The sequence below is a fragment of the Chiroxiphia lanceolata genome, chromosome 14 (genome assembly GCF_009829145.1).
Source record: "Chiroxiphia lanceolata isolate bChiLan1 chromosome 14, bChiLan1.pri, whole genome shotgun sequence".
Taxonomy (NCBI): domain Eukaryota; kingdom Metazoa; phylum Chordata; class Aves; order Passeriformes; family Pipridae; genus Chiroxiphia; species Chiroxiphia lanceolata.
The window spans coordinates 7,156,304-7,172,522 of NC_045650.1; the positions used below are offsets into that span (position 1 = coordinate 7,156,304).

General features: G+C 41.0%; 1 protein-coding gene across 4 annotated transcripts in view; it reads left to right on the top strand.

The window, feature by feature from the left end:
• The first annotated feature begins 575 nt into the window (after window positions 1-575).
• DIAPH2 (diaphanous related formin 2) overlaps window positions 576-16,219 on the top strand; it is a 199,365-nt gene continuing 183,721 nt past the window's right edge. For all 4 annotated transcript variants that reach the window (XM_032701648.1, XM_032701649.1, XM_032701650.1 and 1 more), the window contains exon 1: window positions 576-698. In XM_032701648.1, the coding sequence (XP_032557539.1) occupies window positions 576-698 (123 nt within the window). The remainder of the gene's footprint in view (window positions 699-16,219) is intronic.

Here is a 16,219-nt window from a genome sequence, read left to right on the forward strand (position 1 = left end):
AACTGACAGAGTAGTTTGGATATTAGCAAAAAATTCTTCCCTGTGAGAGTGGTGAGGCCCTGGCACAGGTTGCCCAGAGAAGCTGTCGCTGCCCCATCCCTGAAGTGTCCAAGACCAGGTTGGAGCAACCTCGCCTAGCGGAAGGTGTCCCTGCCCGTGGCAGCGGAGTGAAACGAGACGATCTTCAAGGTTCCAATTATCCTACTCGAACCGACTCTATTATTCCCTGACAAACCCACCCACACGCCGCCCCACGCCCTGCCCAGCTCTCGCTCCACCTTCCCGGGGGGTGGTATTTAGGTGGGACCCCCCCGCCCGCCCGGCCCCCCACCGCTCCGCCATTTCCTGCCCCCCTCCTTCCCTCCTCGCCCCCCTCCCTCCGCGTTGCTGCGCACGCGCCCGCTCACGCGCGGTGGCGCCGGGCGGCCCCTCGCGCGTGCGCGTCACAGCGCCCGGGCGGCGGGTCCGGGGGAGGCGCCGGGAGCCGCCCCGGGCGGGGGAGCGGAGCGGGCGGGGGGGACATGGGGCCGTGAGAGCGCGGCCCGGGGGCAGCGGCGGAGCGGAGCGGCGGCACCATGGACGGGCAGGCGGCTCCGGGCGCGGGCGGCGGCGGCGAGGAGCCGCTGGGCTCCGGCAGGATGAACCCGAAGCGGGGCGGGCGCGCCGCGGAAGAGGAGAGCCGGAACAAGCCCAAGCTGGTGAGCGCGGCCGGGAGACCGGCAGGGAACGGCCCGGGCGCGGGGAGGAGGAGGAGGAGGAGGAGGAGGAGGAGGAGGAGGCTCGGACACCGCTCGGGTGCCGCCGCGGTGCTTCCCCGTGGGGAATGCGGGGCGCGCGGAGGGATGGGGGTGCCCTGTCTGATTGAAACCCCGCCGAGGTTCCGCGGGCGTTCGGGGGGCTCTTTGTGGAGGCAGGTGACAGCTCCCGGGAGGGGTGGCGGCCGGAGCCGGGAATTCCCGTGTTCCCGGCGATGGCGGTGACGAGGGACAGCCCTGCTCTACCCGGCGTAACCTCTGCTCTGCCCCAGTGGAAGATCACGGGGTGGGGTTGGCTCTGTGTGAACAATCCAGAACGCTTCTGATCGGGATGCCAACCACGTGCTTCCCAATGGAACTTATCGGCTAACGCGAGCGTGATGTAAGGATTTGTGTGTTTCCCAGCCTATTTTTGGGAAGATCTCACGCAGTTTGGAACACAAACCCTCTTTAGGACTGTAGAGTTTGTGGGTTATGCCTGTGCTTTTTGATTTTTAAGAAGGTATTTTTACCTACAGACACAACAAGTTGAAGCACAAGTAGATTTCAAAGCCAGCAGCACTGGATTATATCACACTTTATAAATTACCCAGCAGCAAAAATAGTTAATGTGAAAGTGTTACCTTCGATTGTTTACTTCTGTTACTTCTTCTAACACTGAACCAGCCCATTTTAGCTCAGTTCTCTATTACATTTCCAAGTGCAACAGTGTAGCAGACACTTAAAACTTGCTTCCCCTGTGTCCTGACTAGGGTACTAGTTACAAACTTTATTTAATCTGTTGCAAGCGTTTTCACAGCTATTGGTAAAACTTAAGTATCGAAGTGCTCTCATCTTGTGTTCCTTCCGTCGAGTGTAGAGCTTTGCGCTGATCAGCCTGGCAACTGCGGTGTGGGATATTTCTTGCCACTGAAAACCAAGTTAGAATCTGTGTGGGAAAGTTGTTAAATTTGTAACGAGTGAGGCAGAGAAAAGTTACTGAAAGTTACAATTGTTTCAGAGGAACTCCAATTGGAGTGGGCTTGGATTAAAAGTGACAGTAAATATTTTGGCGAAAGATACCTAAATACGGTGTCTTGTTTTGGTCCACGGTGTTATTGGAAACAAACTCCTGTTTCCTTGCCTGGGATAAACGTGAGTCAATTTCACATAAACAGCGCGTTGGTTCCTATTCATACAAACAAACCTTTACTATTTCCTGGCTGGAGGAGCTAAGGAGGCTTCTTGAAGGTTCCTGCAGGGAGCTGATTTAAAAATTGCACAGGAAAGTGTTTCTTTTGGAAGCTGTGGACACGAATTTGAATTTTGCTGTAGCGGAAGAGAACACTCTGTTCTGAAAAAATTATATGATTTGAAAAATCGAGGTAAAATGAGCTCAAAATTGGACTGAACAGGGCAAGTATTTCCATTGCATGCTCTATTCAGTTATTCTGGAGTCATTATAGTAGACTTTTATTATTACACTTAGTGGAAAAAGGAACATTATGTTAATATTTGACTTTATTCGCAGTAGTATGATTTTGTTTCTTGAGGGGGTGGATGATTGCAGTCCAGCAGCCTATGGATCAGAGCAGTGATATGTTGCTTAAATCAGGTCATTCTGAAAGATAGTTTAGTCCTGAGATAAGTGACTGGCCGCTGGTGATAGAAATGAGTGAGTGGGTTGAATGGGGAAGCAGATTTTTGTCACTTTGGACAAGATGTGCACAAATGGGGCATGGAACTGATGTGAAGATTCATTCACTCGTGAGGAAGGGAAGGGGTGGGATGGAGCTTGTGTTAAATTGTGCAGGTGTGAGTGGATAGCCAGATTTAGCAATTATTGCCATGGGTTTGCAAGGGAAGAATAGGACTATAATCAGGGAAAGGCTTCATACATTATATAGGAGAATAATCTTAATATATTTGGTTGGCTTTAATTTTGTATGAGGAGTTGGTTCTGCTGAGGCTGATGATAACTTCAAGTACTCAGAGAGCAGCCTTACTGGTATCTCATCCCTGTTCTCTTCACTGAGCAAATAAGATGAAGATGTATTTGGGACTTTTGGTAGAGAAGCCACACTGTGCAAGTGCTGAGTGTTATTGGCTTCGTATACAAAGTTCTCAGAGTTGGGTGTGGACACTTTCTTGGTTCATCTTTGTAACTTACAATTCATCAAGTTTCAGTAGAGTTATAGAGATGAATCAACCTGCACTCTGTCATGTGTTTTGTGTAATTCAAGGAGCTCCAAGTGTGCTGACAGGAGCGTGTCTCCTTCCCAGAACTTATTTCACACATCCAGGGGAGTGCTGAACAGGGGCTTGGTGGGAGAGGGTGTGCAGCTACATATAGCTGCACATATACATATATTTTTGGTTCCTGGCATAGGAACTGAAATTAGGTAAAGCATTGGGAAGAAGTCTAGGGAAATGATTTTTATATGATAGACTAAAAATGGCTCTAGTTGACAGGGAGCTAGGAAGCTGAAGGCATTATCCTGAGGGAAGGGAAACTAAAATAGAAAGGTGAAAGTTTTTTGTGTTCCCCTGATCTTCGTAAGAAACTAAGAGGTGGGCAGTGCTACTTGGCCTGCAGAAATGTAGTGGTTTGTTTGGTTGGGTGTTTTTAAGGACTGAAGCCTGATCAATGGCATTTATTGCTGATTGACAGGAAGTAAGGCTGGGCTATCAAGAGAAGATCATAGAATCAGCTGGGTTGGAAGGGACCTCTGAGATCATCAAGTCCAACCCTTGATTCATTACCACCATGGTTACTAGACCATGGCACTAAGTGCCACAGCCAGTCTCATCTTAAAAACCTCCAGGGATGGAGAATCCACCACTTCCCTGGGCAGCCCATTCCAATGCCTGGTTGCCCTCTCTGTAAAGAATTTCTTCCTAATATCTAACCTAAACCTCCCCTGGCAGAGCTTAAGGCCATGCCCTCTTGTGTTACTGATAATTGCCTGGGAGAAGACACCGACCTCCACCTGGCTACAATCTCCTTTCAGGGAGTTGTAGAGAGTGATGAAGTCTCCCCTGAACCTCCTCCTCTCCAGGCTGAACAACCCCAGCTCCTTCAGCCTCTCCTCACAGGAGTTGTACTTGAGTCCCTTCACCAGCTGCTCTTCTCTGGTCCTGCTCCAACCCCTTAATGTCCTTCCTGAACTGAGGGCCCAGAACTGGACACAGCACTCGAGGTGTGGCCTCACCAGTGCTGAGTACAGGGGAAGAGCTGTGCTGGAAAAGAAAATAATAAGTTCCAGTATTTCTCTGTAAGATAATTGATGGTTATACACACACACAAGTAATTAAAGATGAGCTAAATCAGAACTACTAATTCAGTTATTTGCTGCTTTATGTAATTTGGAGGGACATTCAGGTTTCATACAATTTGTTGAATTTGTACAGGTATTCAGGTTTCATGAAATTTGTGATAGAACTGCAGCATAAGAGTTTAGTTCCAGTTTTTATCCTAGTAGTGTGTAAGCTGGAGTATTTTAACCAAAGTTTAATCTCTGTCTAATGTTGTGGTTTTTTGGTTTTTTTTTTCCTCATTTTTAGCTGGCTCAAGGTCTGGAGGTGGGAATGAGAGCCTGGGGTTTTTTTCATTATCTTTGTTTACAATGAAATGGGCAGAAAATATGTAAATTGTTTTGGCAAACAGTCATCTGGTCTCGTGCCAACCCTGGGAATAGGCTGGCATGAGGTGGCAGTGAGCAGTTACATGGGTTTGGCAATATGCTTGTTTTGCTTGTTTAAAAGTATGCTTGTTCTGTGAGGGGAAACAGACTAAATTAAGGTTGTCAGGGAGATTGCTGGGATTCCTGTGTTTGTTAATGCTTAACTTAGATGTTGTTTGCTTGCCTCAGTGTTTCAGTATCACGTGGGAAATGTATAATTCTGTTGGATACCTGGGAAACAGGAAGTGCTTGAAAGCATCAGTTCTGATGTAACGTAGCTGCTGTAGCTCACCAAGACCAAGGGTTTGGCAGGTTGATTGTTTTTTTGGTTGAGGAGTTGAAGTCAGAGTTTTTCAGAAGTTCATGGGAGAAGAATGGGAGACAGAGATGATAAAAAGGAACAGGAGAGGTCACTGGAGAGGAAACCAAGTATAAGGGGAAAAAATAATTTGAAGGATGGTTAAGTATTTGTTGGCCAGAGACACTGGAATCGCTGTTCTTGGAGGTTTGCAAGTCCTGCAAGTCTTTAGCAGGCTGTTTTGAATTCAGTGTTGACCCTGCTATTTAGGCAGGACTTTGGCCTATGCTGAGAAAAGAATGAGATCCTTTCAAACATCTGTGATTCTGTGAGTCAGCACTTGAACAGAGGTGTTATAGCAGGATTTGTGGTACTTCAGGAGCATTAGAACACTGTCTAACTAGAAATAACATGGCCAATGGTTTCTGGTGGTATATTTTAATTAAAGTTAATAATATATTGTGTCTGTTTATTATCAGCAGAAGTGCATGTAGTACCAAGTGCCATGCTAAAGCCCCAAGTTCCCTTCAGGTCTGTGTGGTATCTGTTCAGTGATATATACTCCACTTAGCTACAAATTAAATATCTGAAAGGAGCTCTCTTTTGAGATACTGTGATCCTATCTTTAAAAGTAGATTAGGAGAAAGATGTGTAACATGAAAAACAAATTGTTAGGGGAAAAGAGAGCTTATTTAATTGCAGAGCAAGTGGATTTGGTGATTCACCCAAAAAGGAGCAACTCATGTTTTGTTTTAAAAGCAAAACTTGTTTGTGCTTAATACTGAAGTCTTCTAAACCCTGTGAGCTTTGAGATTAATCAAAAGCTATGAAGATTCTGACTAATGTGCCATAACCTGGTGTCAAAGAGTGTAATGAAAGCTTTTATGAATTAGCTTTTAAACAGAATTTAGCTTGAGAAGAGATTTTCTATCTGCGGTGCTCCACCCATATGAGTGCAGGAGTTAAGGAGTGATTTGTGTGTATCAGTCCCTGTCAGGCTGGGTGCTGCAGGTCCTGTAAAGAAAGCTGTGTGCTTTTTACACATGACTCAGATATCTTCATACTGCATACATGACCTATGAGTCAGGTTGAGCAGAGATTTTTGGCAAACAAGTCACATGTATAATGTTTGAGGTCATAGTGTCTCTGAGTGAAATCAGTACATGCCTGCAGAGGATTCTTGCTTCAAGTGGATGTTTCAGGAAGAAGTGCACTGAAATGCTTGTGTTTGAGAAGACTCTTGGTCTCATTAGATCAAAGTCAAGATATCTCAGCAAATGAAGTTAGTTAAGGCGTAAACATTACTGAAAAATAAATTAGTGTCTTGGGAAACTCCTCTTGCTGAGAAGTGTTGTGACATGGTAGAGGAGGGCATGCTTGGTGCTGATATTTAGGTGAATGCTTTAGATTTTAATGAGAATTGATATTGACACTGTTTAAATAAGGTGATAGAGACAGTGATAAGCCTATCTGCCTGTGGTAATTAAACTTCCTGAACTACTACTTGTAAGACAAAACTGTAGAGCTCTTCTGTACAATACAGGAAGCTTTGCAAACAAAGCAGATCCCACCTAGGCTAAGTGAGAGGCAATTGTGAGAACTGACAGTTTGCATATCAAATGGAAGTGATGATTTCTGAGATATTTGAGCAGTGTGGTGCTGAATATCCAAGTTTTGGAGGATGAACTTTTGTTTTTGTATCACAAAATAGCCTGTAAAGCTTTCTAATGACACTGGGTTTGCTGGTGACATGGTAAAGGAAAAGCAAGGTTTAAAAACTTTGTGTGGGTTACAAGACTTAATATTTTCTGCATCAGTTGTGGTTCTTTGAGGTAATCAGTAATGGCTAATAACTTCCCTCTAATTCTTTTCATCCCTGTCCAAATTTAGGGTAGAACAAGCGGTGGTGGTTGCTGCTGAAACAACTAGCAATTTCAGTTGGTTATTCATCAGTTTACTTGTTCAACCTTAAAACCACAAGAAGTTAGAAAATTACTAAAATGAATGTTTTTACAGAGTTCCTAACAACATGATCATTCTTTCAATTCAGGTTTTGGAGTTTTTTTAATGATTTAGTAACTTTGTTTTGGAGGAAATAATTTTTTTGTTGGAAAGGGCTATGTTGGTAGAGCAGATAATTTTGGGAGATGAACAGTTGAAAGACTTTCTTTAGTATTTGTGTAACAGTTGATAAAGTTCCAGGTAGACAAAGCTGACTCGTTTTAAACTTGCGTATTATTTTTGTATCAAACCCATCTTTTACTTCAGGTCTTGTGAATCAAGTGGCTTTTTTGCTACAGTATTGGTGGAGTGAGCACCTCAAGGATTCCCACTTTCAAGTGGAATTTCCTAACAAGTAGATAAATGAAATGTTTCATGACAAAAGTAGTACTAACACAATCTGAAAGGCAGATATATTATACTTGTAAACTGTTAATTAATTGTGTGGGAGAAAGGAGTGACAGTTAAAGAATTGGCTTTTTTGAGGGAGCAGTGTGGTTTTAAGCACTCTCCATGCCCACCTTGGTGCTCCACTGACAAAAGTTTTATGTGACAGTGGGACAAACATGATCATGAAAATGAACCACTCAAAACCAATACTATTTGCTCTTCCTTGGTTACTTACTAGAACTAATAAGACCAGAGTTATGGTACATTAGAACTCCTCCTTTTGTATTGATTTGTCTAAAGCTCATCCACCACTACTATAAAATTGTCTGCTTTTCAGCCTTCTTCTCATGACAGCTGGTGTTGGACATGATGTGAAAGGATCTGCTGTGGCAATTAAATGATATTGTAACATACATCATGTACAAATCAGGGACTCATCTGATTTATAGAAACTGAGAAATCCCTTGGAAGTTCAGTTCTGGAACAAGTCACACATAGGAATTTTATGGTTTGATACAGCTCCTGAAGGTCTTCAGTCCAGCTGGGTGTGGTAATATTTGGCCTTAAGGTGTACTGCATTCTGTAATGTCACCACACCTTCTCTGTTATATAAGACAAAAATATTCTCAACAGTTTCTAATAGATATGGGTTCTTCCTGGATAAACAGAAAACAGTCTCCTGGGGAGAGTTGGGAGAAGAAGAATTTCAAGGTGATGCATGTGGCAGGTAGCATTTTTGTGAGGTTCCCTTCTTGGTCCTTTTAGTGATCCTCAGAGTAAAGCATTGGAGACAAGATGGTACTAGAGAAAGTACTAGGTATGGTGAATGTATGGTGCATGTTTGCTGACTGCCAGTGTTCTTTGCATGGTGTTACTGAAAGTATTTTCAATTTCTGCTTTATAACAGTTAAGTGCATTTAAACTGGTTTTGAAAATATAAAAGGCACTGATTAGAAAGATGTAATTGGAAAGAATCCTACCTTCTATTCCTCAGTGATTTCTGTGTGTGGACAAATATATGGATAGATAGATATTAACACACATACTCTTACTTCTCTGCTACTTATAGTGGAGATATTAAATTTTCCTTTTATAGCAAGACCCCATTAAAATATTTAGTTTGTCATTTTGTGTGAGAATAAATACAGGAGGACTTACTTGAGGAATGTGAAACTTTGAGCACTACCTCGTAGTTTAGGACAAATTTCTAAATAAAGCAGTTTCAGTCAGTTGGGAATAGTACTGTAGAATCCCAACACCTTGAGCTGTGGGAGTGCAGCTCTGCAGGCAGTAAAGCTGCAGCAGCAGTTTTAGGTTTGTAGGCCCAGGAACTGCAGCACTGCTCGGTGCAGGTTGGCTTGGAGGTGCACAGGCCTGTTCTCTCCTCTTTCTTAGCTCAGGGATTAGCGAGTCAAACATTAAAAACTCTGTCCTGGATGGAAACATATCAACAAAACTGCACCAAACTATGTGTTTAGGCATGGAGAGAGGAAGTAACCAGAGACCTTCAATGTTCTTGCAGGCACTTCTTTGTTGCAACTGGTTGGTTACACGTTCACCAGTGGCTCTGTATCAATTCGTGTGGGTCTCAGGGATGGTTGAACAAGATAAAATAAGTACTTTGGTCAGGAAAAATGTTAGTTCTGCAGTTCATTATTATTTCTTACTATGGTAAGAGCAAATGATGGTTGTTATAATGACCTTTAAGATACCTGTGGGCTTATGTTTTTTAATGAGTGCGGCTTTGCGAGGAACAAACGTGAAGCCAACCTGAGATTCATTAGACTCCTAATAACAGAATAACAGAAGTAGTTAGTTCTTATACAGTATAGATCCTGCTTTCCTGTCTGCATTTTGGTTCTTCTTGTTCCTTCTCTTGCTGTGAATTATTTTTATATCTATTAAATATAAGTAACTTCTGAAATACTTGAGTTTCATAATGGAACTGTGCAGGATGTTTCATTTGTAATTGTGTGAGTGCATGAGTAGATGAGAACTTGACAGTTAGTAGTTGTTGAAGTGGTTACATGTTCCAGTTGCATTAGAACAGGAAAATATTTACATAAAGAAGAAAACAGATGACAGCATACCAGGCTAAGCATGTACACAGATGCCATATACATTTCATTTATGTGCCAGCCACATTTAAAGGGTAAATTAAGAAGAAAATGCTTGAGTGCAAAACCTGAAACTCAAAGGGTAAACCTATGCTAGATGGCCAAATTCCAAAGCTGGCACATGAACATTAACTGAGGTCCCTCAGTCTGTGCCTGTCCCTATTTTTAAGCTACACAGTAGCATTGCTATCTGATTTTGTATACACTGAAATAAAAAATTACATATAATAATGAATTCACAGTAGTGAATTTTTATTTTCATTCTTCAGCTTGCTGGAGACATTCCCAAATTAGAAAGGTAAAGAGTACAGGAGAAGGCTTTGGTAAAATTTCTGCCTGTAAGCCAGATAAGCAATTTTCATATCTTAAAAATATTCATTCACATTTTACTTCAGACAAAGGTTGGGTGGATAGGACGGGCTTCCTAAATCCATTAAGGTTAGTTTATAGTTTGAATCACAGAACACTAATTCCTGAATGACTTATAAGATAAGCAATAATCCCATCAGTTAACATTTGATATTTCAAAACAATTGTTTTGGGAATTTATGGGAAAACCTTTATAAAATTCATGTGTGTGTTCTGCTGTAATCAAAGCACATATGACACTTAAGATACACCATTTTTTTTTTTCCTATCTCCTTCAGCAGAATATAAGAGATTCTCCATAACCTATTACAAGATTCTGTAATCGTCCCCAATTCATTTTACTTCTTAACAGGGAATCTCACCTGTACTGAAGTCAAATGATACCATGGACTTCCTCAGTATTATGTACAATATAGTTCCTCTCTATTCACTTGCTGCTTCATTTCCTACTTCCCTGAAGGACAAATAATCTTTTCAGGAATCTGTTATAAACAGGAAAGAATAGGAAAGGAACAAAAAACCTTTGTATGTAACACAGCAGCTATATATGCAATTTAACCCAGTATTCTTTGACTGTTGAGTTACATTATGGTCCATGCCTCTGGAAATTATTTAATATTTAGTTTCTTTTCTTCGAGGAGAAGGCAAAGTTTCCCACTGTGATAGCTGCACTGCTCATTTTTCCAAGTTTTAGTTTCACATCTATTATTATTAAGGGAGAAAAAAGTGACTTTATCATCAACTTTTTGTAATGTAGGGATTAAATACTGCTCTGATAAAGTACTTGCTCTTTGCTAGTAAGTCTGTGTCTTGGAAGACAGACAATATTATTCTAAGAGGTTGTTGACATGATCCCTGTGACCATGTTCCAAGTCTGCTGGGTACAGACAAAATGAATAGTCTTCACAAGTAATTCCAGCTCCTTTGGCTCCCTGCATCCCTTCTGCTGCCAGTTTGTTTGTGTGCTGTGTTTTGGTTGGTTGGATTTTGTGGGGGTTTTCTTACTACTTACAAAACAACCCAAACAAAGCAAATACACGTTCTCACTTTCTCCAAGGCTATCAGAAGTAAAATACTCCATTTTCGAGGAGCTGCCCAGTATCCAATGAAGCACTGTGGCAACTTGTTATGTGTGTTCTGCTTTATCTTTAAGTATATCAAGTCTCTCCCAACAGATATGTTCTGCTGGTTTTAACTTCTCAAATGGTGGCAGAGGAGAGTCCAAATGGACTGTGACACTTACTTCAGTGTTTACTGTACCCACAAGATCAAGAGGTCTTCTACAGAACTATCAGCAAGTAGTTAAGAATCTTCCCAAAGCTATCTCCTCAAATAACAGCAAGAAAAGGGTACAGCAACTGAGCCTGTCCCTGGGCAGGGGTATTAGGCTATACTTGCATTGTCATAGGGGAAGCAAGTAAAGCAGGAATAAAAAAATATTGTGCACAAGTATTAAAGTGAAGAAATTTCTCAAAGCAGTTTGTGCTTCATTTTATCAGAATGATTTCAAACTATCTCTCTCACTCTCAAGTCAACTGGTCATTGCTTCTCTTGAGAAAAAGAAAACTTAGGTTTCAACAAAAGATTAATCCCAGATTGAAAGCGTATAATTGTAGTTAAAAGGGTAAAAACTAAGATTGCACTTGAGTAAGAATGAAGGTGAATCTTACCACAGTAAAAAAAGTGTCTCTTGAGGAAGTGAGGTATAAAAGGAGGAGGCCTATTCTCACTACTCTTAATTGACCAAACTCAGGAGCTTTAGAACAGCTGTCTCTCAGTCTCAGCAACTCCACAATGTGTCTGAATGAAAAGATCAACCACTTGCACTCAGGAGAGCTCAGAACAAGGGAGGCATGAACAGCAATTTGGTGCACATCAAGTATTGCCATCCAGCCAAACTGGCTTTATGCTGCTGCTACAATGAAAGCAAAGAGCTCAAACCCACTGCTTGTATCTGAGCATAAAATTGAGATAAAGTCTTCACTTACTATGTTAAGAATTGTTTTGACATCGTTTTTCCAGTCTAACTGTTCCAGAATGTTTCAAATATACTTCTCAATAATATTATACCAAAAAAAAAAAAGCTCAGAAGTTAAACAATTGGATTTTTGAAAAATAAGCAGCAGAGGTATAGGGCTGAACGTGGCACTGACAAGCACACTTGGCTAAAGAGCAACAGGCATGGAGGGAACAGTCAGCATCCAACACTTCCACTGACTGCACTGGGAGCTGCTCTGACTTCAGTTTTAATTAAGTCCCAGAAGTTGATCCAATGACCGTTCAACTGACTCGCAAGTGGTCTCAGTCTATTTTCCTAGGAAAACCACTTTCTAATTTTCTTCCAAAGCCACTGATTTGCTTGCTGTAGGTGCAGGAAACAGAATATGCTGACACTGCCAAGCAGTCCTGCCCAGTGCCAGTGCAGTAGCAAACACTTGGACAGATGGCTCCTTCTCTGATAAAGTATATCTGACATTTTTTAAAGGCACCAAATATATGCACAGAAAGCTACAAAGGATTTTTGAAATTATTCCAATGCACTCCCAATCTAGCATTTTACTAAAGGAAGCTTAGGAGGTGCAGCTTTTGAAATGAGCTTTCTTATCAAATAAAGCATAAAACATAATTGGCACTCAACTATCCGAATCCTATGTTTGTTTGGTTGGTTTTTTAATACAATATTCCTCAAGAAAGACCATTAAGGGCTCCATTACTAAGATTATGAGATTTGAAAGTGAAATTATTTAAGCTCAAAGTAAATGCAATGCTACTCTGCAGATGACCCAAAATGTATATGCCAACAGTGTATATGCTTAGCCCGATGTTTCAAGTACATGAGGAAGTGTAATTGCTGTCCTTATTTCCCCATTTACACTGACAGCTGGTGCAGTCCCATATGCTGTCTTCCTACTGTCAAATATAATTTTCTTTTTCTTGTGTCTTTATGCAAATCCTTACCTGTTCTAGTGCAGCTGAGGCACAGCCTGTAACACGTGAGGTCTCCCTGGAGGTACATGTTGTTCTTATGGAGAAACTGTATCCATTTCTGTTGCTACACTTATTTTATAGAGATTTGCTAGAATGTTTAAAGTGGAAGTTTCTTAATTAGACTCTTTTAGGCTGCTGTGGAGTTTTGTACCTACTTATTTTTGTGGGTTATGGTTGGTGGGGTTTTTTTGGTTTTGGTTTTTTTTTTGAGGGGAGGGTGCAGAGTCTTGTTTGTTTTGGTTTATTTTGAAGATATGTCCTGTAAAACCTTGTGTTGGTTAATGCCTATGCAATGCCACACACATTTCTGAGTTAAGTACTAAAATCCACAGGTAGAATTTCTCAATGAAAATGGAAGCATCAAACTAAAAGGGGTTTAAATCTTTCTTCGAAGGGCAAGGTTTGCCATGGCTCTTAAGCTTTGTAAAGAACTTGATTAGTTAAATGTCTCTTAGATCATTAAACCTGCACATTGAGACCAGTAAGCTGGTATGCATGTCATCAAAGTAATATTGCAGCCTGTTTGTTGTGAAATTTATGAATGGAGTTGTGACTTGTCTCTTTCAAAAGTCAAGTTTGTAAAAGTTTAAACTAACAATCTGTTGCTCGATATTTTAAGTGAGGTATTTAAAAGCTGTAGAGTGTCCTGAAGAGAGACAGTGCATTTGTTTATAATGAAAAGTGTGCTATACTGTCACAAGACATTGTTTCAAGATGCTCAAAGAAAAACCTGTCCTACAGGATCACTAGATATCAGAACAGGAACCAGATCCTGACTGTACCCAGTGCTGTATGAAGGACTCACCAGTTCTGTAGCACAACTGTTATAAATACAAACCCTGCTGATCCTGGACTGCTTTACTGGTAACTTCTCTGATCTGCTTGGGGCAGAAACTTGACGGAAAATGTTTGGACTCCAGCGGTAGCTCTGGAAAATGCCAAAACGTACTTTATTTTCCTCTGCACTGGCTATTGTGAGAGCTGCTTCTTCTGATAGGCTTCTTGAAAATGTTTCTGCAGTTGTCTGACCTGATCTCACTGTCATGGTGACATCCTTGCCCTGTGTCTCACAACCAGCAATTTTGTTGGCTTAGACTGACATGGAACTGCAACTTTTGGAAGAGCTTTTAATTTTGCTCTGATTTTATAAGCTTATCAATGAACACCAATAAATTATTTTCTGAAAGAAACTTCTCAAAACACTAATGGCCACCTGAGATACAAATAAACAAACAGTGTTAGTTGAATTGTCTTCCTCAACTCCTTTGTATCTTCAGTTACAAATGTGATGAAATTAAGGCTAATTTTTTTTACAGTGATTTTTTTTTTCCCAACTTCTGAATTTATTTACTTTTTGGTAAAGGCTTCTTTGAAGTAATCTGGGAGGATACAGTTTTTTGAGCAGTCCCTTCACTTTTGGAGTGTGACAGTGATCTGCCAGTCAGACAAAAATGATGAAGCTGGTTCAGTTTCCCTCAACCTCCCTTTTGAGTCAGACCAGACCAGGTTGCTGCTTAGGGTCTCTCTGTCCCCCTTGCACAGAGACACGGTGTGGAGGTGGCCTTTTTCCTCATTCATTGAGGATCAGACGATGGTGAGTGTCCAGTATGATTCCTGTTCCTCTGACACGTTCCCCCCTCCCTCCTGTTTGGGAGCAGTGCTGAGGCGTCTCCAGCACTGCGATTAAAGAACTGGTGCCCTCTGCTGTTAATGATTTACCAGCCGGGCTGACCCTTGGGCTTTATTTAGTACGAGGAATTGTCTAACTTATTTTCAGAGCGTTTTCTGGGTAGTCAGTCTCCTGGAGGGAAAAAAGTAGAGGAACTGGGAAAAGCAGGCAGCTTCCTGACTGGGAGGTGGCTGCCACCCTCCAGTTGAACAGCACTGACTCAGTGCTGCCAACATGAACAATTTTCCAGCTGTATTTTGGCAGCCTGATGTAAGGAGTTCACATGCTCCTTGTACAACCCCAGGGAAGGTGTTCAGGTTTGAGATAAAGCCTTAGTTTAAACATTTAAATAATAAATGCTTAAGGAGTTTGTGAAGCAAACGAGATTTTTCCATATGGTGTCATATAGGCCAAATGTAAATGTACAACAATAGTAACAGAACTATCAATGTTGCTTGCTTCAAGTATCTTTGAGACAGCAGATGGATTACAACAGTCATTTCAAGTTGTTTTGTTTTTGTTTTTTTTTAAAGGAATGGTGAATTGTCCTTGAAGTGGGATAATATTACAGTAAAGCAAACATGTTGTGAATTATGTTTTTACTAATTTTATTAGTAATGTCAGATACTCTCTATCCTGGATAAATATCTTGAAAGGCCTAAATGAGTGTAGATCTGGTTTTTGCACATCAGCTTCTATGAGTTGGGTATCTTTTCACAATTTCCTAGGTGCTTTTTTAGATTTAATTACAAAATTGAATATGTTAACAGACAGTTAAATTGTCTAATGGGAACATTATTCATTCTCTGAACTGAAGAACAGAGGTTGTAGGAGTGAATTCTATTTTGTGACTGTAAGTTGCAGACAACTTTTTGTACTTCAGATATTAACCAGCTTTGGGTTTTGTCCCTTTAAAGTCCCTTGGTTCAGGTACTCATGTGGGAAGTTATTCCCTTCCTGGTTTGTATGCAAATGTCTTTGCAGGCTGTTAAAAATCACTTGTCCTTGAGAGAAGCTTTACCATGGCTTTTGGAGGTGTTGAAGTCAAGCTAAATTTTAGAAAACAGTCATATCATTGCAGTTTAGAGAAAAAAAGAAAAAGAAAAAAAAAGAGTTAAGAGAAGATCAAGTTTCTGTTTGCTACCTCTAGAAAATGAGCATTGCTTGGAGCAGGTGGAGCTGCTCCCTGAGCTTGGAGCCCATGTGCAGGAGCAGATGCTGCAGCACACCACAGTTTGCTTGGGCAGTGGGCACTGGAGTTAAAATTGCTATTAAGTTAGAAGTTATCCACATGATCATTGTTTCATTGTACATGTGGTGAACTGAAAGTAACTTCTGATTTTAATTTTGTGATGGAAGTGAGTCTCTAGTGTAACAACTAAGAACATGGCAAAGTAATACTTAAATATAAGGGTAAGATCAATCCACACATGTAAATTCACTTCAATTCAAAACTCGTGTCCAGCTCAAGTGATCTGGAAGGTTTTATTAATAAGTTTGAGAAAGATGTAAAGAAAAGTAGGCTTGCTGTGAGTTTTGCATTAAAAGTTGATGTAATCGTCTCAAGTCATTAAATTCTGTGGATGTGACATTGCTGCTGCTGTAGCCTGAACTGAGCTTGCATGAGGAAATAGTGGTTTCTATACCAAGAAATGTAGTGAACTATGAATATCTTTCTACTGCTTTCATGTGCAAGATTTCCTGGCTGAGACCCAGTTTTTAAGATAAAAGAATTGTCTGGTGCAGTTACATTAGTATATGGTGTGATTTTTGTGTGCCTTACTGACATGATCTGTTTGTACTAATGCAAGTAGCCAGATACATAAACTAAAATCAGGAAGAGTAAATAGAAAATATTAACTATTGATAGACTGGAAATACAGTGTTTGAAAGGGAGAAGCTCTGTCACTTCCATCTTCTAAGTAAAGAACTAAGTAAATCAGCAGGAAATAGTTCTTTGGTATAGATGC